Here is a 26,797-nt window from a genome sequence, read left to right as displayed (position 1 = left end):
TTTCATGTTGGGTAATAAAAACTACTTCTCTATCATCTATACAGGGTAAGCACTTTGAATCTAGAGAGGTTTCACAAATATGTAACTCAATATTTTCCTAAACATGTTCTGTTGGCCCCCAACAGTGTACCCACTATAGTCTGATATACATATGTGTATGTACTGATTGTACCACAGGCTGCTATGAAATGCTGATTTCAGTGAGAAACAAATAACCAAAACAAAACAGAAAAACAAAGCAAAAGACTGAGAGAACAGACAAAGCACTGGGGTGGAGTTCATGAGAGCTGGGTCTAGATTCCAGCTCTGTCCCCTAGATGTTGTCACTTAGCATGTCACTACATCTCTATCACAGGTACTAGGGTAAGTACTGGAGGAAGGAGGAGGGAAGGACTGTGTCACCACAGGTAGAATGTAACTTTGCTGCCCTTCAGGCTTTGGTCGTCCTTCAGCAAAGGGTCACTCTGTGTCCTGTGGCTGTCCTGTCGTCCCTGGTCTCTGCCCACTACGAGCTAGTGCCACTAATGACAACCAAAACTCTCTGCACACATTTCCAACTGTCTTCCGGGAATAACAGTGCTCCTGTCTGAGAACATTTGAAATAGAATGACATACGGAAAAACATTCTAAAAGCTTAAGACAGCGAATCAATTTATGTCAGTATTAATATAAATCCATTTGTAAGACTACTTGTCAAAAAAAAAGAGACCTTTAAAATTTTACAGTTTCTTTAAGAATGTTTTATTTGCTATTTTTATATATTTTGCCCACCATTAAAAGCCCTTTAGGGCTTTTTGGTGAATTTTTGTTACTCAAACACAAGTATCTTCATTACAGCATATTTTCTAAATGTATCACTATGCTAACATGACAAAATGAAATATAATTGCAATCTCCAAAGCTTAAATTTTATTTTCTTTGTCCAAAATTACAGTGCTTGTTGCCTACCTTTTAAGGACAAGGGACTGGATCTTGAGAATTCTGCAGTTGATGGCCTGTGCTGCTTATAAATGCCCACGTACTCCTTAACTCTGGAATCAATGGTTTCTTTTAACAGCAAACAAACTTCCTAAAGTAAATTTAAAACATGAGACATTTCTGCTTAATGCAATGGGAAGAAGCAAAGACTGTACATCTGAGAAAGCAAAGGTTTTCGGTTAGCTTTGGAGCCTAGCTGTAATGCTGAAATGAGCACTGTGCAGCCGTCATGACTGCACTGTACGTTAAGTGAACTATTAAAGATGACTCCGAGCCTGATGTTGGCTCACATCATTTTCTGTCTACCTCAGTTTTACAGTATCAGATTACTTCAAAACTTCAAGAACGTTTTCACATAAGTATCAGTCCACCACACTGATGGAGAGAGGAGACAAATCACATGGAATTCTCTACATGCAGGGCAGCATGGGTCTCAGAGAGGTACTGAGAGGCAGGAAGAAGTGAAAGACTACTCCTACTGTCAATGCAGGTGGCATGGGAACAGGGCACAGCTGCCAGAGCTCTGCCCGATGGTCTCACTGCACTGTTGTCCTGTTTGCAGGTACAGTGTTACCAGATGTTATTTGCATAAGAAAAGCCAGGAACAGTGAAAACTTTGATTTTCAAGCATGGCTCAAAGTTAATGGTTATATTTTAGTGTTATACCATTATAGGGAATACCATTATTCATTAAGTTTCTGGTCTTAAGACTACAAACACAAGAGAGCCAGAGTGGTGGGTTAAATAGAAAAAGGAGGATCCAGTAAAGAGATCTTTCCACTGCTGTGATGATAGCATAAACCCCATTTGCTTTTGTAAAGCACAGTATGATTCTTCATTCAACGATGATAAAAACAGTCTCGTCTCTCATGTCTCTGATGTAGATTAATGATATTACGTAGCAGAACTAGGATTGAATTCAATTCCAGCATACTGTATTAATAAATTTCTGGAGATATCACTTGGCTTATAATATTTGTAAAGAACAACAACCAAAAATAACTCAGAAGTCCAACTCCATACTGGGATTATCTATGCTCTGTGTAGCATTTACTGCATTATTAGGAAAACATAATTTACCACAGGACATCAGGGTAAATTTACACAGGATACATATAAAACTGACACCTAATGAGTAATAAATCCTAGATCAATTCCCAACAATTCTGCGGCATTGTCAGAGTTGTTCAGGCCACCTCAAACCTGTTCCACCGGCTTCTCAGAAATCACAGGTTCATCTTTTAAACTCTTTATAATTACAACATGAATCAGGTTTTTGGCGGCACCCCTTAATCAGTATATAAAACCCTTGATTTAACACATACACAGAAATTTCTACATAAAACACGAATACCAGTCTTCTCTCTCTTGCTTTTTATTGCAGCTAAAAGACGCGTTGCTCTGTGGGATATAAAGATATCCATTTGCAGCTGAATGCTTTGGCACCGTTCACAGAACACAAAAGCAGCCTTGCCTCATACTGTTGTTCTAGCAATTAAATAATTTTTGCTTCACATGCAGGGTTCAACTATGACTGAACTAGAAAATATGTGGAAGACACACAAGGCAACAGGGATTGTTAAAATTTGGCCATAAATACCCTATAAGGCTAGGACTAAAAATAGTAAGACAAAAATAGAGCCCATACACATGAAGTTTCTCACTATAGTACAGGCATTCCTTCTGGGAAGCAGGTTTTAGGAATTAAAGGCAGGCAATGGGCAGAGTGGGAAAAATACCTAAGAACTGATGGTGCCAGACTTGGTGAAGCATCCTCCTCAAACCTAGAACAACACAGGAGAAAACAGCCAGAAATATCTGAGAGGACAGAATAAAAATCCATGACTGGGAGATAGGCACTGCCTCTCTACGCTGACAGGAGCTTGTGTTAACTTATGCAAGTTTACAAAGGAGGCATTTCAGTCTGCCTCTGAGTGCAAAGACTACTTGAGCTGGACTCAAACAAAACATTCAAGAAATGATCTAATGACTAAAACCAACGAAGCACTGACTGAACACAGGTAAAGCAATAACCTTTCTTTAACTCCGCCTTTAAAGCATACACATAAATTATTTCAGACTAACTCTAATGTCAATGAACATGTATTTTGAAGGACCAGGCTAAAATAGAGGTAGCAAACTATTGACTCTACTTTGAGAAGGAAACTCAACTTACTGGAGTAAGTGGACCTCTTGCTGTAACCACCAAAGCACCTCTCTGCAGGTCCCATCATGCATCTCTGCTAAGTTATGCCTAACTGTTCTAGAGTAGGTACTAGTTGAAAGAAACACAGCTGCACGTGGCCGCTTGACAAGAAGTCTTACTGCACGCTTTGTGGTGGAGGTAATTGTGGCTTTAAAGCATTCCATTTCAACAACTCGGTCCACACTGCCTAAAGAGCAACACTAAAGGTCTACGGCTGAAGTGTTCACGCTGGGAAGAGCATGGGAAAGTTGCAGTCTAGAATGGTGGATTTTAGAACCTACCAGAAGCTACTGGGGGGAGGTCTCTTGCATGAAATATTAGGGAGTTTGGTAGAATGAACTTACTAATTTGAATCATGTAGACTTGTGTAAGTGATCTAAAATTTGAGAGTAGAAGAAGGTGAATTGTGGAGAAAGGTCCTGACCTGCTAAATAGAGTTTTCAAGAGAACATAATCAATTTCCTCGGTGATAAATCAATCATACCAATTCTTGTTTCTTCTTCTTCTCAGCATTTGGTCACTGAGTATTCTTGACCACGAAGTACTGTTGGTATTTCCATTTGATGGAAAATGTATTTTTAAAACTAATTTGTGGGTGGGTAGATTAGTTTTAGTGAAGTGAACAAATGGTTGCAAATACCATTCTCCTTCCACGTTTATTAGTCTTGTTATCATTCAGCATTAGCGCTTAATACAACTGACTTATTTTTACTTCTCTAAGAGCAATGGCAGCAGATAAATACTATGAAGAAAATGAAGACCAGTATGTTTTGAAAGTTTTAAAATTACATTACTCATTTACTTGTAGTGTATATGTGCTAGTTATGTGGACACACATAAGCCATGGTATATATGTGCAGGTCAGAGGACACCTTGCAGGAGTTAGTTCTTTTGTTCTGCCTTGTGTGTCTTGTAAATTGAACTCGGGTAAGTGTTGGGCAGCATGCACCTTTATACATAGAGTCATACAGCTAGCCTGTTTTGAAACTTTTGACCAGACCCATGCCTTACTATCTGTCCCTGATCTCTATAGAAGGAAAGAAATAATGTTTCTATACCACAAGAGCTCACAGAGAAGGCGTTGAAAACCACAGGAGACTGGGGCCTTACCGGTCTGGTCAAACTCTCATTTGAAGAGGAGACTGAAGCTCCCAGGGAGGTCAAATATCACAGAATCAACTCTTGAAAGTCATGAGGTAGGAACATAGTTGGAAACCCAAGGAAAACCGAGGATAACTGGTGACTCTCCTGTTACTTAACTACCAATTACTAATAGTCTACTGATTTTTGTTTATTTTTTAAGATTTGACTTTGGTGTGTGTGTGTGTGTGTGTGTGTGTGTGTGTGTGTGTGTGTGTCACAAAGTGGGTCATGACCATGGTCAAAAGAGGATTTGAAGCCCCTGGAGCAGGGGTTATTGGCAGTTGTGGGCTGTCTGCATGGGAGCTAGGAACTTAACTCAGGTTCTCTGAGAATAAGCTACTGTTTAGTTCTATAACAGCTAACTGCTGACTACAAAGCTTTACTGACAAAAAAATATAGTCGTGACACATTTTTCTATGTTAGGTGTAGATGTTTAAGCAAATAATTACAAATGATAAGAGACAATTTTTCACTCAGGTGGGCAACTTAGTAGACAGACAAACTAGGTGTTCATGTGGCATTAGCCACTCATCCACTGGTTTTGGCAGACCCTCACAACTGACCTCACTCAAAGGCAACAAAGGCTTACACATTGTCTTAATGAACCATGGTAAATTTAAGAAAAATAATTCTATTTTTCTTAAATATTTCAACATTTCTAGGCTATGAAGTTTACCTGACAGATTTTTTTCCTCCCAAATTTTCCTAAAATGTATTAGCAGACCTACATACTCCAAATCCATGTTGTTCAAAGTCAACTATACATCCATAGCATGTATGTGCTTTACTGGCTAGTCAACATGAAAGGAAGAAGACTAACTCCTCTTCACTTGTCAAGGCTCAGGACAATGAGGAGGTGAGGATGAAAGTAAGGGTTAATACAGACGTGGAGATTAGCATCCTGTGAGCTCCACACCTGTCACAGGTGCCGCCATTCTTCTCATCTCTCAGATCAAAATACCTGCTCCTTACAATACTCTGGCTTCCTCTTCTTCCTCCTTATTATGGGGAATAATTTTCCTCAAAGTAGAGGGGGTTCGAATTTTTGGTTTAAATAATAGAGCCTGGGATGAGGACATAGAGAATGTGAGTTGCCTTCAAAGCATGTAAAGGCCTAGACTAATCCCTAACAACACACACACACACACACACACACACACACACACACACACACACACACACCCGGATCAACAATACATCAGCACATGAAACATGGTTGTGTCAGTCTTTGAAGGGTATGGGCGGGCACACGTGCATGCTTGTCTCCAGGCACACTCCTATTTTTCAGTGAGTACTTAACAATCACTCTTTTTTTCTTTTTCAAACACTAAGGAAAATGAAAGTTCAGAATAGCTGACGTTTCTTCTAGCTGATATTACAAGAAATACTGTTTAAAGATAAAAATGTTTTGTTGTACCTCTTTCTTCTGTTCAGAAAACCAACTGGAATCTTTGTTTGAACCTTGTGGCAATACATGAAGATCCACCAGGACTGCAAAGTTCCCGCACTGAAAGAGAAGAGGTGAACATTGATCAATGGTAGCATGCGTCTGCAGGTCATGCCCAACAGACAACTACAGAGGATGTCACAAACTGCGCACACAAGAGAAGGAAAATAAAACCACCCTTGGGGTGGAACCTCAGCATGGCTTCTAGTGCTTACAAATTCAGAGTTAGAGTGGAAATGTTAAGAAGAAATTAAGCTTAACTAGGATAGAAATGACAAAATAACTATTTCTAGACCACACCTTGAAAGGGGATGACCAGGCCTCTCTATGGAGGCTGGAAGTCTGCCAAACACCAAGAGAAGAGGAACAGGACAGTACTAGGTAGATAATAACAATACTGTGAAGACCCTTTCTTCTCAGTAGTAAAGAATCTACTCAAGTTATCACCCTTTTTAAACTATAAGAATTCACTGCACCAAAGAGCATGGGATAGTAATAAAAACTGAGGAAAACAAGAAAGAACCAGAGAGAAAAGGGGGTAGAAGTTGGATGCCAGTTACCAAAACTGAGAAAAGTTTCCTTTAAATATGCTATGAATTTTCGAAGCATCCTTTCTTACTTTAAGAGAAAAAAAAAAAAGAAAATATTGTATGTCTGTGTAGTACAATAGCATAGCCAACTAAGTCCTCAAACTATGGCTATCATGACTTAAAGTTGATGTTTTAATCTTATTCAGAATAAATTTGATAGACCCATGCAGCTAATGTCTCTGTACTGGTCAGCAGGCATATGGGTCTCATAAAAAGCTGTAACCAGACTGTAGACATGACTCAGAGGGTCAAGTGTCTGCTGTGGAAGCATGATATGTACCTCAAGTCTCAGTGCTGACTCCAGAAGCTTACTGAGCAGTCAGACAAACGGAAATGGCAAGAATGGAGTAAGACACCTGATGCTCAACCTCTAGCCTCGTACGGGAACTCAGGCAGGGATGCATGCAGGGAAGCTCGCAAGAGGGCATGTAGGGAAGTACACACACACACACACACACACACACACACACACACACACGTCAAGAGTCATTTCTGAGATTCCCAAGATAACAATAAGCAACACGTTGGAAAGAAAAGAACAGGCAAAGATCATAGGTTGAGGATGTCAGAGAGACCCTGATAATTCAGTTGACAGACCTGTAGTAAAGTCACTTTTATCCATCTCTAACTAAGGAAGTTTAATTTCCTTTGTAATTTTTGTAAAAACATGGGGAGAGCAGATTCAACAAAGGTTGCTAGAACATCAGCCAAAAACACAGAAAGAAAATGAAACTAGTATTTACCTTATTACCAGATATTACATTTAATTTGATATAGATTATAAACTTAAGTGTAGAAACCAAAATGCTATTATTTGTATCACCAGGGCAGGAAAAAGTTCATAAATCTTCCACTTCCAGGAAACACAAAACATTGAAGGAAAAATTGTTGATTAAATTGGATACCAGCAATCAAAGAAATTTCTGCTCATCATCAGGATCATCAGTAAAATGACATGCTTGCCACAGATTGGATAAAATGCATTTATAAATATACATGTCTGACATGCAGGACTGATATTCAAAATATGTAAACAACTTCCACAGAGTGATAGAATTTTTTAATCTAAGCTGAAATATGTGGCTGCACTTCCCGGTTGCCAGAGAAACTCAGGTCCTAATTAACATCCATAACTAGGGAATGGATCAGAAGGACTTAAACCACAAAGACTGACACCATACCAAATGGCAGGAATGAAATGGAGGAGACCAAACATACACTGTTGGGAATGCAACTGGGTTCAACCACTTTGGCAAATGGTTTTCCAGCTTTCTATAGCTACCCGTGTACTTGCTGACTAGGCCAAGGAGGCCATTAGGCCAACAAGGCCATCTTACAAGTTTATCTGAGCTCTATTCTCATTAGCCCAAACTGAAGACAGACTCAAGGATCATCAACAGGGGAATAAACTAGTATTCTAGTCACACAATGGAATGGTATTTATCAAAATGTTGTCATAGCCAATGGACTCATCCCAAAACCAGAATGAGTTAAAGAGGACAGTCCAATGGACACTCTATGGCTCCGTGACAGACATTCCGTAGTAGCAAGAGCCATGAATGGAGAAAGTGGTAGGGCAGTGTCCGAGTGGCATAAGAAGCCAAATGACAGGAGGATGCAGGGTCCTAAAAAAGGGACGTTGGTTGTACATAGAAAAGTGGCTCTTCTCACCATGTATGAATTACTGATCACTCATAAATCATTTTAAAATATAAGTATGATATCTGACTGTGTGTATATTATATAACTTCTTACAAAGGCAGTGTATTGTGGCTGACTGCAATTTAGTTTGATGCATCAAAAATTTTATTATTTTTATTTATTTTTTTAGGGTTTTCGAAAAAGGGTTTTTATGTGTAACCTTGGCTATTCTAGAACTAACTCTGTAGACCAAGCTGGCCTTAAACTCAAAGATACTCCCCTGTCTCTTCCTCCCAAGAGCTGGGATTAAAGGCGTGTGGCACTACTGCCCAACCAGAATTGTTTTTTAATTAAAGAAATCCAAGAGAATATTAGAAAGCCATGAAAAATATTGATGTGTCGGAAACTAAGATTGAGGACTGTTTTGTGAAATGTAAGTCTGTGTATGAATTATGACGAAAGGCTGATGTTTTGTGGGCTGTGGCAAAACAATGTTTGAAAACCACATTCGAGTATATATATGGCTATGCTTAGATTTTGTTCTTAATTGTTGATTATAGATCTAACCTTTAAGGAGGATGCTGCCACCAGGTGGAGGCCACAACTACAAGATCTTAGCTGGGGAATATTAACATTTTGTGTGCTATGAATTTTTAGCCAACTGAGAATCTTATAAAATGTGCCCAAAATGCATTTTAAATACATAAAATATAATATACTGGATAAAAAAAGAAAATTGATTCCACTGAAGTATATTTATCAAAATCTTAAAAAGCAACCCAATTTGTGATATAGTAATAATGCGTGCATGTTTTGCAGGCACTGACTCATAGCTGATGGGACCAGTGACAACGGCTAACTGAAGAAAGGGAAGAGCACCTGTGATATTTTCAGCTCTCTGTTTTCTTGTACTATGCTTTACATGCATAGGCTTTTTCAATAGGATGTTAAGTGGCTTCTGTTCTATACTATATTGGCATCAAGAAACCTAAGAATTGTAACTTGAGGCCTCTCTGCCTTCCTCAAGTCATCTATCAATGTTGCTTGCATTGGAATTACAGTGATGACTGGGCTTATCTTCCCAAGAAGGATACATTGGATGAGCAGATATCTGGGTTGAATATGAGTGATGACCAAGGCAAGGGTGGAGTTGAACAAGAAGCCAGAGCAGACAGCCTAGAAGCCTAGAAGCCAGAGAGGCCTAAAAGGCACTTTAAGATATGGGTTCTGGTATCTACATTGATGTCTTTTAATGTTAGCCTTACTATTAAATTAATACTATTTTTTAAAATCATTCTGGAAAACCATAACACATAAAAAGCTGATTTCTAATGGCCACAAGCACTGTATTTTAAATCCTACAGTCATAATGAAAGGAGGCTTACCTTTTAAGAACTTAGTCAAAATCAAGCTCTAACTTTCCCATCTAAATCCAATGAAACACAAAATTCAATCTGGGGTTTTCTAATACATCCTGGTCTATAATTGATTATAGATTAATTGGATTTTTCTTTCTTTGAATAAATAAAGTATCAATTCTTACGCTGGTAATATAGGAGAGAATTTTCCTAGATTTCTGGAAGATTCTATGCTTGGCAGGCTGTGGTTCTCTCTGGGCAACCACCAGGCCTTGCCTCTCTCTAGCAGAAGCTTGGATGATCTGCACTAATCAGGACCATTGTGCCTCCTAAAGTTCTCTGCTCTCAAGGCTCTGCTTCTTTCTCCCCTGAGTAAATGGAGGTGAACAAACTAGGCCTCTAAGCACAGCAGGAGGCACAGCCTCCCTTCCTCCTTAGCATTAATTAGGAGCTTGTTTCTACTCAGAATAAAAACTCTCCAGCTCTCTTCAGGACAGAAAACATGGGAAGCATCACTTCTTCCACAGGCAAGAGTGGGTCATTCAAGAAGGGATTCAAAGGGCTTTGAGAAATAGCTGCACATTGTTAGGGAGGAATGTTAGTGTACAGGGGATTCCACTGGCCTGCCCTCAGGGACCTACCAATTACTTCTGTCATGAACTGCTACCACTGCCAGGTGAACATCAGGTGTGTGCTGCACACAAAAGGACCCATCCTCCACTCAGCAGCTCTCTCTCTCTCTTTCAGTCTGTTCCCAGCATCCTCTCTGTCTGTTCTCTGCACACACACACACACACACACACACACACACACACACACACACACACACACACACCTCTTGACCTTTGCTCTCATAGCCCTGCTGTCTGTCTATCTCCATGTTCACCTGTCTGCCTCCATCTCCTTTTCCAGGCCCTCACTCCTCTTCCCTCCCCAATAAACTCCTTTTCCACCAGATCTGTTGCCTGGCTTAATTTCTCAGGGGTGCACCTTGGCTGGGGTCCACAAAGATGACATCCTTCACCATATTATATCTTATAACATTAGTGCTGTAACTCAGAGGAATGTTAGCCTACAGGAGATTCCTGTGGCCTGCCCCTAGGGACCTAGCAATTGCTTTCCTCATCACCTGCTGCCACCAGGTGCACCAGGTGAGTGAAGTCAGCAAAAGAACCTACCCACCACCCCAGCACGCACGCTCTCTCTCTCTCTCTCTCTCTCTCTCTCTCTCTCTCTCTCTCTCTCTCTCTCTCTGTCCCCTGTGTTCTCTCTTTGTCCTTCTCTGCCCCCTCTCCCTGCCATCACGGATCTGCTATCTGTCTGCTGTCTATATGTCCACTTGTTTGCCTCTCCCCTTTCCCAGGTCCTCCCTCCTCTCCCTTCCCAAGTAAACCTCTTTACACCAGGCCGGTAGCATAGCTTAGTTTTCAGGCCTGCCACAGATACTCCCTCACTTTATTATGTTTCATAACTCAGTCATGCACTCAGTTGTACACACACAGGCCAACTTTTTCTTTTACCCCTCTATCTAGAAGTGGTTACCCAAAATCCTGGGAGGTACTCCAACAATTGCCTTTCCCTAGCCTTCTGGAATAGGTCACTTCATCTTGTAAGTTGTCTTTTTTAATGTGTTCTTAGATATCCATTCACTCCTGTTCCGCTGCTTCTCCCACACCCACTTAAGACTACCAGAACCTTTCCTAGTGGTGTCCCCATGAACCTGTAATGACAGCAACAGAGCACTCCTACTCTAGCCAATCTGAACCTCTCATTAGGCCTCACTGCTGTGTCCTACTGCTTGGTAGGGTCACCATCTTCCAAACCTAACAGGTGCACAGCAAGTTCTGAAAAGTTTTTCTGACGTATTTATCTTCCTCCTCTGGATTAGATACATTCTTAAAGTGCTTATAGACTCCTGCATTAAATGACTGGTCTGTGGAGGAGACCTCCCTGCTAGAACGTGAGCGTAAGCAGAAATGGTTCCAGAACAGAGTGGACTCTAAAGCCCTGTGATTAGCACTCTAGCAGCCCATGAAAATGTTTCATATTCAGTGGCAGAAAGAAAAAACATATGACCGAACAAACTGCCCTAAGTTTTAGGGCGAGGCAAGGACTCAAAAGCCTTTTCTAGAAACAAGGCCATGGCTATTCATCCCAGTGCACCGATGAACACTCCTCATTTTACATCGATGAAAGCTGTCATCATCAGGGGTAAAAGTTTCGTTTTGTTTTGTTTCATTTTGTTTTATTTTTTCTTTCAAAATTTAAAGTGCAAAGATCCTGGGACTACCCAAGCATAAGGTCAATGGCAGACACACCATAGTTATTTCACCTTCGGTGGCCTAACTTTATGTTGTGCTCTTTTTGAGTCTTCAGAGAGACCTTGTCTTCTGCCTTTACAAAACTATAACATAAAAGTGAAAACGGTAGCATGTATCACTGTGAAAATCAATACAGAGCACATACACAGAAGAGTTTCCACACTGTCTGAGCCCTCATTAACACAGGGGCACAACCTCACGGTACTCACCCAACACAGTGTTCATCTAAAACCCAGAGACAGCAGAGAAAAGGCCCTGCATGGGAGGTGTTGACTCAGTGAATCCCATGAAACAGCAAGCCATGGAGGAAAACCAACCACAGCACTCAAAGTGGCCATGATAGTTCTATATGCTCAAGTCCATAATGCAGACCCACAGGTCAATGTCAGCACAGGATGCTAACAGAGCAGGAAGTCTCGGGTTACAGAGGAACCCTGAAAGGCAGAGGGAGCAAGGGGACAGGCAAGTTTCTCAGGCAGAAGAGAGGATCATGGCAGGCAGTGGGAACCAGGGTCAGGAAGATGTATTCAAACCTGACTGCACAAAGAAGACACAAGGGAAGTCCATCCTGAGGGCAAAGGATCCTTCAGGCACCAATTTTCCTGGGTGAAATATGAGAACTCCTTCAAAGAGACTTCGACTCTAGATCCTACCTCCATGGCTGACTACATACTTGTTTCTACCTGGATACAAAATGCTCATCCTTCTATAAATAAATGTCACCACAAAGACATACAAAATATGGCAATTTGTCTTCTCTACCATTCCATCATGGCTCATATAAACACATTACAAAAATCTACACAATATAAAACACCAACTACATGGCTAGAAATCACCAGATAAACTACAGCAGATGACCAAGGGAAAGATCTCCACACGCAATACCCGTCCCTTTGGCACTTCAGGACAACCCCCACTCCCACCTCCAGGCAGGACTAAACTCTCAGCACAGCCACAGCACTTCTTCCTGCTTCTGCTCTGAAGCTCACCACAGGCAGCAAACACGTGACTACAGTCACATCTGGCACTCAAGAAGCCTGCCTGCATAAAGTCATGCCTTCAGGGTTCCCTCGGAGTTGTCAATTCCCAGGACTGAGTGTGACACATAGGTGGCAAAGAAGAATGTTTGTTAAAGGAGTAAAAGCATCACTAGGGAAAAGGGCTCATTGGCCTTGCTGCTTTAGGAGGGACCACCTCCCCCTCTCTTACAGCCTTTCCACAGAATAAGACTACAGAATCAAGCCCACAGCTTACAATTAAGATTACCTCACATACTGACAGAAAGAGGCAATAATACATTCTTAGTTCAAGCCAATGAGTTATTTTCTCACTTTCAAACCAGTCAGATCCAAGGACAAATCTAGGCTTCATGAACCAGTTCCATCAGAGGAAAGTTACTGGGTAAAGTCAGCGAAAGATTTACTCTCTGAGTTCAAGTTTTTCTAGTTAAAATGGATTGGAAGAGACAGAAGTAGCCTATATGAGGCCAAAAGGGGTTGGGACAGGAGAGCTGCTTTTCCTCTATGTTCACTGTAGGATTCTAATTACAGGGCGAGGGACTTTCTAGTCATTCCAAAGTTTACAGTAGATTCCTCACTAAGATTTATCTCTATTTTAAAGATACAGAGAAAATCATAAAGAAACGGAAAGAAAGCCAAGGGGAAGACAGATAAAGTGGGTTTGATGGTGGCTTCTGTAAGGAGAAATGAGTAAGAAAGAGGCTGCTTGGTGTCCTTTAGCAAACTTTCTTGTCCATTCAAAAAAGAGAAAGACAGGCTTAGGAAAAGATGCACCATGCTGTTGGAAATAAAGCAGTGGCCACTGAAACTACTGTTAGTAAAGGGATTGCTTTAGTACACACCACTGGGACCTCTGTACAAAACTAGGAACTCTATCCACCACTGTACACAGAGCAAAGTTAGGAACAGGCTTCCAGTCACTACCTCACTGTTTTAGGTGCTTTCCCTAGCAATTTTCAAATGTAATCCGCAGCCCTTTCACTTCAGTTACCCAACCTATGGCAGGTTCAGAGCACTGTAGCAATGAGGGACACAATGCCCTAAGTGTAGGGCGGATGATGTCAGCCCCATCCCCCTCTCTTTACTCCCCTCTAAAGATGGTATCTGTTTCAATTCCAGGACATTCTAATTAGACTCAAAATTATCAATTAAAAATGTTTTGCACATATGTAGTGCCAAGTATTTACTAAGATCTAATAAATGCTTGAAATTCTTTTGTACCTTTACTCGAGCAATGCAGTGCTTCTGGGAAGAGCAGGCAGATGATGTATAATCATGCCAGAGGGCAAAGTAAAATATATACACGCTGCTCTTACATATTTCTGCTACAGAGAATGTGGAGGAAAAGGTAATTCACTATGAAGTATTATGAAGTCCTGAGTCTCCAAAGGAGCAGAACAGAGCAGGCACCATTCAGAGTTGGCAACATGAAGGCTGGTCTACAACATGATCAGGACCAATGATGGCTTCTGTACCCTGAAATGGTGTTTGGAACACAGACCTGTACATTTCTATCATAAACGCCCCCCACACCCCCTCTCTCTCTCAAACAATGTGTATGTCAGTGTGTTTATATGTATGTTATCTGTGTCCTCTGTATGAGTGTGTGAAGGTATGTATGTGTATGTATGTATGTATATGTACATGTGGTATGTGCATGTGTATATGTGTGTGTATGCATGTATATATATATGTATATGTTAAAAAATTCTATGTTCCTGATGATACACTAAAAATCAGGTTAACTTGAGCTGGAGGAATTTATAAGATATTATTATGAGTCAAAGAAAAGCCCTCTAATATTCTTGGTGACCAACACCTAGACTGAGGTAGTTTGAAATGGAAGGTAGTCTTAGAGGGAGATTTGTGCACAGTAAGAATGAAGGTGAAAGAGCGAGGGCATAACTTTCCTACCTCCTTGGGTGGGACACGTAATCTTTAACCAAGAATTTAGGGATTTTTCAATGATTTAGAGGAATTCCATTTCTTGGGCTAAATACCAAATAATTTAAAGAATACTCCCACAACAGTGTTCTTTTCTTCTACTTTAAAATAACAAAGAATTTGCCAAATTGTGTCTTGCACTTAACCCAGTCAAGTTGCCATTTAAATTTTTTCTGGGGTAGTAACTCTGTACAAATACTATTTCTCTCTCTCTCTCTCTCTCTCTCTCTCTCTCTGTGTGTGTGTGTGTGTGTGTGTGTGTGTGTGTGTGTGTGTTTGTGTGTGTGTTTACACACACGCACCAGCCAAATTTGACAGGCCAAAGATGAGGCTACATATTACCTGTACAGACAAAAAAAAAAGAATCTAATTGTGTGGCTGCAAACTGAGTCATAGCCTTAGAATAAAGACTCCCCACACACTGTGCATATGAGAGGTGCATACTTCTGCAGGGCTCAGGGTCACCAGAGCTGGAGAGGTCCCAAAGAGGCAAACCGTATGCCCATCTCTGTCCTTGCCAAACTCTTCCTTTTGGTTATTCTTCTGGGGAGACACTCTCTGTGTGTAGAACCTGAAGGGTATTTATCATAACAGTCTGTAGTCTTGACCCCTGGTTCTCCAAGTGCCAGAATTTTCTGTAGCTAGTTTGAGTTGTAAATAGGGATCTCATACAAGTTTCCAGGATAAGTGTAAGGCCCAGTGTTTTACAAGCCTAGAGGTGATTCTCATGGCTGCTCTAGAAAGTCTGATGTCGATCCTTAAGAATGCCAGAGGACTGCTCACAGCATTTTCGGTATGAGATCGGAAGGGCCTGACAAAGTCTCCCCACATAATGCAGGAGAAGCTGGGGCTCACTAGAGTATACAATCCCAAAGCTCCTTTACACACACAATTTGTTATGATTATGAAAACAATAGATCCTTTCATTGGTATGAATTATTGTCTTTAAAAATAAGACCTCTCTGGAGGTCAACTGTGATATAGAGCCAAGGATGAGAATCACAGATAAAATAATGTCTTGCTAAAGATCTTAAAAATTCACTTCTGGTTCACTTCCAGGTTTTTTACACTAACATGAAGTCAACCAACCAAGATACTATTCTCTGAAGTGGGATGATAAAGGTGGTGATGGAAATCAAGAAGGCTGGATCATGGTTGACAAGTAGCATGGACTGGTAAGGAAAGAGCAGAAATGGAATGAAAGAGGATAAACTCCAAACAGTAAGATTCTGTAGCAGTGCTTGAGTTATTTAATGAGTGTGGGGCCCAGACCATGCATAGAGGCTGCTCTAGGCACAGGGTGGGTCACGTGGGCACTGGAGAGTGCTGGGAACTGCTAGTAGCACTGCATTAAGAACTGACAAGCAGCATGACAGGCATGTTTCCAATGGGACAGAGCAAGGGTTTAGCAGATTATTCGGGGAAATCAAGAAAAAAAAAAACCACTATTATTAAAATCAAACTTCCTCTTCTTCCTTGAAGGGCTCCTAGACTGCCATAAATGGTAGAAAGTGGAGTCAAAGCACATAAAATGTCAGTCAGGAATTGTAATTTCCTATGTCCTCCATAATATATCACTAACTATAAAAGTGTCTTTTACCAATGGCCAGTGGCCCTCATTGACAAGTGCAATGGTCCAACTCTCGATTGTTCTGTTACTTTACCTCTCAGTGTCACCTAACAAAATAATTCACTCGCCCTGTCCGCCCCTGATGTATGGAACCCCTGATGTATGGAACACCAGTAGCCTGCTTTCCTGGCTTTCTTTCACCACAAGCTGCTTTTTCTTAGTCTTCGTTCCTAGCTTGTCCCCTTCACAGTGGCCTTGTAAGTAGGGAAGCCCATTCCTTGGGTATATCTTAGCATCATGTACACTCACATCTCAGGTTTCACAAGCTGATAGATGGCAATTTTTTTTTTTTTTTTTTTTTTTTTTTTAGTTCTTGGCTTGGATGTCCCACAACTCCAGATACATGCACCCAATTGCCAATTGAGGAACCCATGTTCCTCATTTTCGCTAAGATATTGAACAAACAATTTAACAGACTTAAAATGATACTGTCCATATTTTATTCTGGAATCTGCTCCTACCAGGTTAAGTTGAGCTGGCTTGGTAAATAGCAACTCTTGCCTAATTGTTCAGGCCAGAAACTTGGGACTTTTTTTTTTTTTTTTGATGTGTGTCTTTTTCTCATATTCCACATCAAATCTGCTAGCAAGCCCTAACATTCTACATTTTAAAGGGTCTGGCTGAGGAGAGAAGCTCAACATATACTGACAAAATGAATCTAAGTATGTGCAAAAGGTCTCAGTGAATTAAAACAAACAAAAAACAGAGCAATGGAACATATGGATGGATTTATAGGCATTTAACAAAGCCACAAGGGCCAGTTGATACATCCACACATCTTGCATGTGATTTGAAGAGTTGTTCCTAGGTTCCAGGATTCTTATCCTCCCCCCCCCCCCCCACTTTTGTCAATGTGGTGGAAGATACCAATACACTGAATGATGCTAGCAAATGGACAATCGAATATCCCGGTAGCAAAAGCTAGATCTTGTAGAATGGGGAATCTGGACTTGGAGGGATAAGACCAATCTAATTAGTTAGTGTTTTTATAAAGATAGACCTTTTTATATGCTAAGGACAGTATTTGGCTCTAAAAAAATCTAAGAAGCTCAGCACAGTGGCATTCTAAGTCAAGTCAGATTACTAGTGGTAGTAAATTTCTGTGGACATTAATTTTCTATTAGGCTACTTTGGCGTTAATAGCCAGAACAAGTAGCATCAAGGTGGACCAGGCTTCATATTTAGTGATTAATGTTATGCATTTTCAAACTGAAAAAAATTTATCATATAGTCAGGCAAAAGTGACCACAACAGCAGCAATACTTAAAATTGTGTCACAAGGATTGAGTAAGAAAAGAAAAATATTTTCCAAACCAAGAAAATAGAATAAAATATAATACAAAGCTTATAATTAAAGGTAGACGAATATTCCTTTTTGGTTGTTTCTGGCCTTAAGGACAGAGAAGTAGGCAAAGCAGAACAAATCTGAGGAGATAGCTATAGTCAATTTGTACGGAAGACTTACAAACCAGAAGGGGTTTACAGACAGGAAGTGATCTGCCAAAGGAAGAGATCTCACTGCCCGAGCCAGAAGATCAAACTCTACAGAAACCAAAGCCCAAACAGTGGGTGACTGAGTGAATCAGCACACCGCCACGGTAGAACTGTAGGACACGGGTTTCTATCTGTGATACATGAATAAAATCACACAAGGATGACTGCCTTGCTGCATTTATATCAACCCTTCAATCATCCAGGAGTGTGCCGGTGGTTACTGGCTTTTATGTTTCTAAAGTGTGTCCATAAAGATGTGGGTTCAATGACCTCAAGAATCAGAGAGTGTGTATCTATCTTCTAAGGGAAATTTTACCTCCAAAAGCATGTTTTTTATGTATGTAAGTTCCCAAGACTGTTTGATTCTCAACCCCTTATCTGTTAAATGGGGAGCAATCATGCCTACTCTTGTCAAGATGATAATGTAGAAAGTAAAGTGTCAACAAACAGAACTGCTTCATTTAAATTGTTGTAAATATAGAGGAGTTAACATTCTTAGCAGTAACTTAACTGATAATGATAATGAGGTGTTCTTTACCTGTGCTATCTGGAGTCGAATGTGAAGTAAGGACAAAAGAAATTGGTTAATTAGCATTATTCACTAATTTCAAAACATGCATATGGATATTGGCAAGACAATGGACAGTGTCATTACATTTCCAAATTGACTCCTTGCTTTAAAAGCCTGGTTACATTATCTGAGTGAGAGACTGAAGCCACAAAGAGCATCAGGACCCTGAAATAGGAAGTGCTCAGTGATACAAGGGGATTCCCATCCCACAGGGAATTCCAGAACCCTCCTCAACACTGTCTGTGAGGGAATGAGAGGGACTAACCTGGGAAATTTCTATGAAATTTACCAACGAAGGTGTTAGATCCAATAAAAGTTTTAAAGGTATTTTCCTTGTAAACAGAAGATAAGCAATAAAAATTATTACTTAGAATTAGAGGATTAAGAAGATTAAGCTCTCATCATCTTTCACCTGTGCCCTACTTTATCAAACAGGAACACAGAATTCAAGACTGATTCTTAAAATGACCGAAGTTCCTGTCTAATCTCCTCAGTGTTGGTGGGAATGACCTTTAAAGTTCGGGGCTGAGGGCTGAGTTCCCTCTCTGTGTTCAACTTCTCCCAGCTAGAGAAACAATCTTGTAACTACTTTCCACAAAGGGATCAAGAGTTCAAAGGGAATTTTCAATCAATTCCTGCCTAAGGCAGGAAACTGAAATCCAAATGGGACAAGCCTGTGTTAGATAAACAAGGCCAGGCTGTTGGTCAGAAATGAAGTTTTCCTCCTCTGGCCCATTTTTAGAGAATTACAAAGAAGAATAAAGAGAGATAGTTAAGTGGTCACAGGACCTGTTGAGAGTCACCTCCACTTTCCTTTTCTAATTGACTGCTGGAAATAACACCTTCTTCAAGAGATGCTCACAGAGGAAACATGCTGGGACATGAGACCCCTGATGAAATGGCTTCAGAAGCTGCAGATCATTAATTAAGAATATTGAGAGAGAGGTTGAAAGCTTAGCTGAACTGAGTGGGAGGGACAACTCAGTATCAGCTGCCACCTACGCATTAGCAATTAAACTTTATAAAGGTTCTCAGTGGAAACTTACATCTCCCAGGCATCCTCCTCTCAGTAAGTGAAGAGTCTCCTGAGGCCGCTGAACTCTGAAGACTCTACCGCTGACATTGGAATAATGGTTATAAAATCTGCTGTAAGATGCTCACGATTCTCAGGGCCTGACTGACATCACCATGGCCAAAAATAGTGTTCCTCAAGCTTCAATGTGTGTAAGATCCACAGAAGATTGCCAAGGCTTGCCCTGGAGGGGAAGGGGGAACTGGGAATTTGAATTTCTAACAAGATACCAGGTAACCTTGATGTATCTGGGGCCACACTCTGACAACCAGGGACCTAAGGCAGTGGTTCCTGTCCTTGGACACACATTTAGGATCATCTGCACGACCCACGATGCATTGCTGGAGATGTTTCATTGGCTGCTTTTCCCGGCCTTTCCTTCTTTCCTTCCTTCCTTCCTTCCTTCCTTCCTTCCTTCCTTCCTTCCTTCCTTCCTTCCTTCGTTTTTTAAAAACGAAATTACACTTAGCATATTGTCCTGGCTTTGCCACATGGACTCTAATACTGCGTGGCTTCTCTGCAGGTTCACTGAGTAGGACAACTGGAGGCATGGGGGAAATGATAAATCACTGTCTTTCAAACAGGGTAGGCAATGAGTGATAAACCCTGACCTGAGACCTCTAGAAATTAAGTTGCAGGTTATGATTTCAAAAACATCTAAAACTTTGGAGGATCTTCCGTGGTCTATTCCCTATGCAGCATCACCCCCTGCTCTTCTTTCTAGATCACATCCCACTCTTTCTGTAATCCTGCTTCTATCCTTCCCTCGCTGCCTCTGCCTTAACACTGCGAGGAGAGAATTAGTTTCATGAAATCAAGTTCTATAGTGCATTTCTAACTTAACTAACAGAAAGACTAAATATTGTTCTTTGGTGGTGGCGGGGAGCAGCTAAATTATTTTTGGTAAGTGCTTTCTGATTAATTCTGCACTGTCCCTTAACAGGACATCCTTACCTCCTCAACTTAAGGAAGCATCAGGCTTTGTGTATCATACATTGGCACCTACTAATGAAGCCTGACTGCAGATTATCTCCAAATAGGACAGCTAAAGGAAGAACTTTATTTAGGTTTTAAATATGGAGGTAAATTTAACTACCACCACCCCCCCCCCCAATAAATAGTTTTCCTCCTACACTCCATGACTGGAAACATTTAGGCTGCCACAACTGGCACCTAGTGGGCAGACAACAGAATACTGCTGAGCATCTGACATGGCACAGGCCAGCCCCCCACAAAAGATCATTTGGATTATCTCGTCAACAGTGCCCACACAGAAGCCCCCACTTAGAGCCAGCTGACTTCTCAGTGCTGGAGAACTTCTAAGGATCAGAGGAAAGGAGGAGGAAGTAAAAGGGGGCAAAAGTTCCAGAGTCAGTGGATCAAGAGCTAGGGCTGCTGCTCCTGCTCTCAATGCCAAGAACAAAGAAAAGGTCCTCCAAGTCTGTACCTTGGCAGATGGTATGACTGAGGGTTTTCATCGGGACACCATGGAACATGTTAGGAAAAACAACTGCAGCCTGCGATTCAGCATCTGCACAACTGATGGACTGCAACCTCCCCGCAAAGCATTCGTCACGACACTGCCCACGGTTAGGGACAGAGGAGGGAAGGAACGAGTCCTGAACAAGGGGATACAATTTATGAAATAATATAGGTGTTATAGCAGATCCTTTAGAAATAGACTATGTGGAGTTTTACTTTTGTGAAAATCAGAGTGATGGCAATCCCACTGCTCTTCAAGAAACACTGATCACCTTTATTTTGGGTAATACGCATAGAACTCTCTAGCTAGGAGTAGATGGACTATTCTTCCACGTATCATAATCAAACTCCCCAAAAGATCATGGCATTAGATGCATTTACTTTTGCTACTAAATTATTAGAAAAAATACCAATTATCTTAACTGTTGGCATCCAATCTATCTAGCTGGAAAGATAAACATGCCTTTGTACTCTAATAAAATGGATATACGTGGTGCCTAGCTTTTACGTACTAGCCTTCAGGTTTAAGTGTCAAATAGCTATTTAATGGAATAACTGAAATTCTACATTTTAAGAAGGATTTCATTAAAGAAGTACCTAAATGACTCATAAAACACCATTTCTCTTATAAATATTCTCCATGGTTCCTCTATACAGCAATGTCCATTCAGTCACTGAAAGCATATCTACTTCTCTACCGGAGAAGGAAGGGAAGACGCCAAAGACTAGTCAGAAAAGAGTAAACTGCAGGGCCTGTTCATAGATTAGTTACTCCACAACAATACTGACATACCATACTCTCTCTGCCCTTTCCAATGGAGTCAATTACTTCAGTGTAGTCCAAGTTTTACCATGTAACAAAAAGTAATCTCTGAATTATAAAGCACATTAGTATGTCACCAAGAAATAGTAAGATATCCCTACTAAATATTGTCTATTCCAGGACTATAATATTCTCTGCCCTACTGTTTAAGAGATATTAGATACTAAAATTGATTAGAGCCATATTCATTGCAATTGCTGCCACTATCAATGGTGCAAACTCACATGTGTGAGCTAATGAAGGAGACAGACAGGCTTTCATAAGCAGAGAAGAAAGCAGGTGAAATATGTCATCAAAGAGAAGGCAGACAAATGTGGAAAATGATAGGGATATCTATCTAAGGTAGTCCTCACAGGCCAAAATCGTAAATAAGGTTAGACTCTCACACAGATATATGGTCAGTGTACATATTACAGCACCGAAGGCAAACATTCATTTCATTATAGGGTTTAATGCCAGGTGGCAGACCACAGTTAATCAAAGTGAATACCGAGGTTCAATTTTCTTCCTTGAAAAACTCAGTGGATTTGTAGCATTAGCCCTTTACCAGAAGAGGGCAATGGTGGCCAGGCTGGCAAGCCTCACAGAGCCAAGTTACCTGCTCTGAAGGTAGCGCCTGCCATAGCACACAGTCCTCATAAACACCTCAGGGGCTGCTGATTTTTAAAGGTCGTGCTTGCAAGGACATAAAACTCTTCTTTTGGACAAGAGAACAGCTGTCAGGAACACTGAGCTATTTCCATGCATGTCCACCTCATGGGACAGAAGCACTATCCATAGGTAACCCGCTTTCCACATGTTAATCTGGAATCAACGCTCCATGCTTTAAGAGATATGGAGAAGATCCTGGACAGCAGCTACCATAGGACATGAGACTGTACAAACCAGCTACAATTCTAAACACAAAGGACGTTCCTCTGAAGGACTCTAGCTTTTCAGGCTCCTATAGGGGGAGGGTTTCCAGGCCCCATCCTCGCTTATTTGTCATCTTCACTCGTGTTTACAATTTCATATTCCCAAGCAGGCCTTTGTAGCTCAAGGTCTTTGAGCTCCCTAAAAGCGAAGAAACGTCTAATCTCCTCTCTCCCTGGACAAACCACTTGTTCTGCTATGAGGCTCACTCAGCACCAGCTTTGTAAGACATACTTACCTGTAAGGAGGTAAAGCGATCGCTTTCAGTGTACAGTTCAGGCCAATGGTGAGTGGGTAGACAGAGGGCAGAGGGCAGAGGATGAAGAACATGAAGAATGGGCAGGTTATTCACTCTCTTCCTTTTGGGGAGTTCATAAGATGAGGATACAAACTTTAATGTCTACACTTTCCCTTTATATGCCCCAAACCTGCTCCCTCCCCAGTTCTAGGTCAATGGACCTTTCTGCTTCGAAGTCTTGATACTCCCTTCTCCAGAAGGCACATACAAGCCCAATCCTGGAGTCCCACCTACCCACCTCCTACAGTCCACGCAACTCTCCTGTGGTCCCTCCATCAGTTTACTTCAGTCTGTTCCTAGAGGTATCAAACTGGGTCCAACATTGTCCACAGCCCCTACTCCTCAAGATGAACTTTGAGGACTTTCTTTCAACTGTTCTCAGATAAAAAAACTAATTCTGTGAGAAGCTAACCACATCGCGATCTGTTCAAGTCAGCTGTACTTTATGCCCCTGCTCTCGGGATTATTAATAGCCATCCTCTTGTCTCTGAAATCTGCCTCAGTTCTTGTGATAAGCTGCATAGTTTGCTGTGAGGCATACCCTGCCAGATGCTCCAGCCTCATGGAATTCGACCATTCCTGTGCTCTGCAGTGCTCCATTTGTGGTGGTCACTATCTACTTATTAATTTACTTCTTATTGAGCATATGCCAGCCCAATGTCAGAAGACAAACAATCAAACAGCAGATAAGATAGAACCTTGGTTCGGATGAAAGACACTTTTCACCCTACCTCCACCAAGGATTTCTGCAGTTTTCATTGGTGTCTTCTTCATAGCAACCCATGACTACATACTGACATGAGACTCCCTTTATCTAGCTGGAAGCATCACGATCCTCATTTTCAGAATTCTTGAAACATTGAACACTGGTTTAATATTTTAAATTCTCCAGCTGCTGTATGCTTGGACTGATAGCTAGATTCTTCATTGTGATGATAACTTCTTAATGGGGTAAGGTGGAAACTAAACAAGGGTCATTTTTATCAAGTAAGTCGCCAGAAGAACACCCATTCCCGTAAGACTGCACCAGGCCATAGCCGAGGGGGTGGCGTCATCTACCTAGAGAAGAGATTCCCCTCCTTCTCTCCACTCGCATTTCTAAACTGAGGGCCCTCCCATATAACTGTTATATAAAGGTGCTAATACCAATGTCTCCATAATTAATTGTCATATATAATTACATATATTTTTAGGTTACAGAGTGATGTTATGTTGGCACTGAGAATAATTAAATCAAGCTTCTTAAAATATTAATTTCTCATACTTTTAGAGAGATCACAATCATTTTACTATGTTTGTGCATGCATGGGTGCATGTGTGTGCATGAGTTTGTGTCTGCGTCTCTGCATATGTATGCACATTTGCATGTGTATATCTATGTATGTACATGACAGTGTGTGTCTCTGTGTTTGTATGTGTATGCATTTGTTTGTATGTGTTTATATGTGTATATGTCTGTGTCTTATATACAGGCATGTGCATCTGGGGTGTGTGTGTGTGTGTGTGTGTGTGTGTGTGTGTGTGTATGTGTGTGTGTGTGTATTCTATTGCTGTGAAGAGGAACTCTTGTGAAAGAAAGCATTTAATTGGGGTTTTGCTTATACTTTCAGAGGGTTAGTCCATTATTATCATGCCAGAAGGCAGACAGGCACAGTAGCTAAGAGCAGGCAGAAAGAAAGACACAGTGTCTGGAGTGTGGGAGCTTTTGAAACAACAATGTCTACCCCCAGTGACATATATAGCCTTGGAGACTGAATGCATTCTAACCAAGTACTCTAAAATGAGAGAAATCCCCAGCCCTGACTAGGCTTTATTATTATTATTATTATTATTATGATTAGTAGTAGTAGTAGTAGTAGTAGTAGTAGTAGTAGTAGCAGCAGCAGCAGCAGCAGCAGCAGCAGCAGCAGCAAATAAAGTAAGCATGGATAAATGCTCTAATGTTTTCTCACATCAGAGGGGACCATTTACACCCCTCTTTTCACTTAGATAAGTCACACACCTACAGGGTCCACACATCAATCAAATATAGACATGTATAAACAGCCCAGATCTAAAAAGGCAAATCTTGCCAGCAAGTGCAACGACAACAATGTTCAGGATATAATGTCACTTAGAGCAACAAGAATGGAGCAAAAAGTAGGGCCTCTGTGAATGGGAGCTCCAAGGAATGAACAGCACACAAGTACACACACACAGGCTGTTCGTTCCTGAAACAGCACACTTGCTTCTCATGCTCTGTCTGAAGCATCTTCTGCTGGAAAACCCTGTTCCCCAGATCCTCAGAGCAAAGACTTCTTGATTTTCAAATCCAAAGTTCCACTGCAGAGTTCAGAATTTGTCTCATTTTGGAATATTTACACAGACTTCACCAGCTGAACTTCACTAATCCCGAAACCCCAAATCCAAGTCTCTTAAATTATAATGTCAACAATGAAACGTTTCAGATTTCAGACTCACAGATTCGTCAGCATTCAAGTTGTATCTGAAATGGCCCTATCTTTGTGCACTGCTATATGCTGCCTGAAATGCTACTTTCATGAGCCCAAAGGCCTTTGTGGTCTTCAAAATTGTGTTCCCATGCTGAGAATCATTCCTGGCAAATGGGAAAGAAGAGCTAAAATTTATTGAATAAGATACCACTTTTTAAGAGCAATATGAGAAACATAAGAGTAGCTATGACTAAGCCACTTCACATCATGTCAGATGGAGGAGGCAAAATCTAACAGGACTGCATAAGAAGTATATGCATAACAGAACTCTGTGGGATGTCTTTACTCTGCCCAGGGAAAGCTAGAGCATACCACCTTCTCAAACTCACAGGAAACTGTGTATCCGACTAAACCTCACCTTTTCAAGAGAATCTGATCCTTCACGGCAGGACAGACAGGAGGCAAGACTGAGGACATGACCCTGTAACCCAGTGCTTCTCAACCTTTCTAACCCTTTAATATAGTTCCTCATGTTGTGGTGACCCCAACTATAAAATTATTTTGTCGCTATTTCATAACTATAATTTTGCTACTGTTATGAATCATAATGTAGACATTTAATTTGCATGATATCAGATATGTGACTCCTGTGGGGGCCACAACCCACAGGTTGAGAACCACTGCTATAACAGGGCATAGCAGGGAAATAGAGGGCATCTGATCCCGCTGCAAGCTGGTCAGCTACTCAGGGTCTGTCTAGTGAATCACTCAGTCCTCCTCTTACTGCTTGGCACTTAGAGCACCAAGGTGGACAGTCCACCAAGGGAGAGATAATATACTTGGGAACTGGAATAATCCTAAATATTCCTGTAAAAGTAAGGACTCCAGTGGAGTGTGGTGGTGCACATCTGCGGGATGTCTCAAGAAGTTGAGAGCAACACTTTGAGCCCAGGCCTTTGAAAGCCAGCCTGTCCAACATAATGAGACCTTGCTTTCAAAGGAAGGAGCAAGGGGATAAAGACATCACAACCACACACTCCAGTGCATGTGTGAGAACCACTTCTCAGGCTGGCACTCACACAGAGCTGAGCTGCAGCACTGCTTCCTTTGAGAAGCATTAGCAATTGCTCTTTATTTTCCACCTGGATATCAACTCAAGGAATTGAAACCACTTAAAAAAAAAAAAAAGATTTGCCTCCATACCAAGTTAGTTATTTTCTTTTTATAAGCCAAGTTATTTTTAAAGAAAGATGAGAGAATGCTGTGTGTGCACCACATCTTTATGTTCATGCTGTAAGTAATATGGGAGTCAGCTGTTTCTCTGTGGCAGGCTCACACTCCCAATTCCATCAAAACTGATGTTGAAATGTATTTCTCAATTTACATGTGGTCAAGGAGCTTCTCACCATGTGCACTCTCAGACTCCCTCATGA

General features: G+C 41.1%; 1 protein-coding gene across 13 annotated transcripts in view; it reads right to left on the bottom strand.

Moving 5' to 3' along the window:
- The window catches only part of Slx4ip (SLX4 interacting protein), a 177,469-nt gene that overhangs the window by 53,227 nt on the left and 97,445 nt on the right, over window positions 1-26,797 (bottom strand). For 10 of the 13 annotated variants that reach the window (XM_087653896.1, XM_087653905.1, NM_001271320.1 and 7 more), the window contains 2 exon segments: window positions 5,745-5,834; window positions 949-1,069 (listed from right to left, as the gene is read on the bottom strand). In XM_087653896.1, the coding sequence (XP_087510022.1) occupies window positions 949-1,069; window positions 5,745-5,834 (211 nt within the window). 13 annotated transcript variants of the gene reach the window in all.

The sequence above is a fragment of the Rattus norvegicus genome, chromosome 3 (genome assembly GCF_021556685.1).
Source record: "Rattus norvegicus strain SHRSP/BbbUtx chromosome 3, alternate assembly SHRSP_T2T, whole genome shotgun sequence".
Taxonomy (NCBI): domain Eukaryota; kingdom Metazoa; phylum Chordata; class Mammalia; order Rodentia; family Muridae; genus Rattus; species Rattus norvegicus.
Note: the sequence above shows the minus strand (reverse complement) of the source record. Positions and strands in the feature narration are given on the sequence as shown.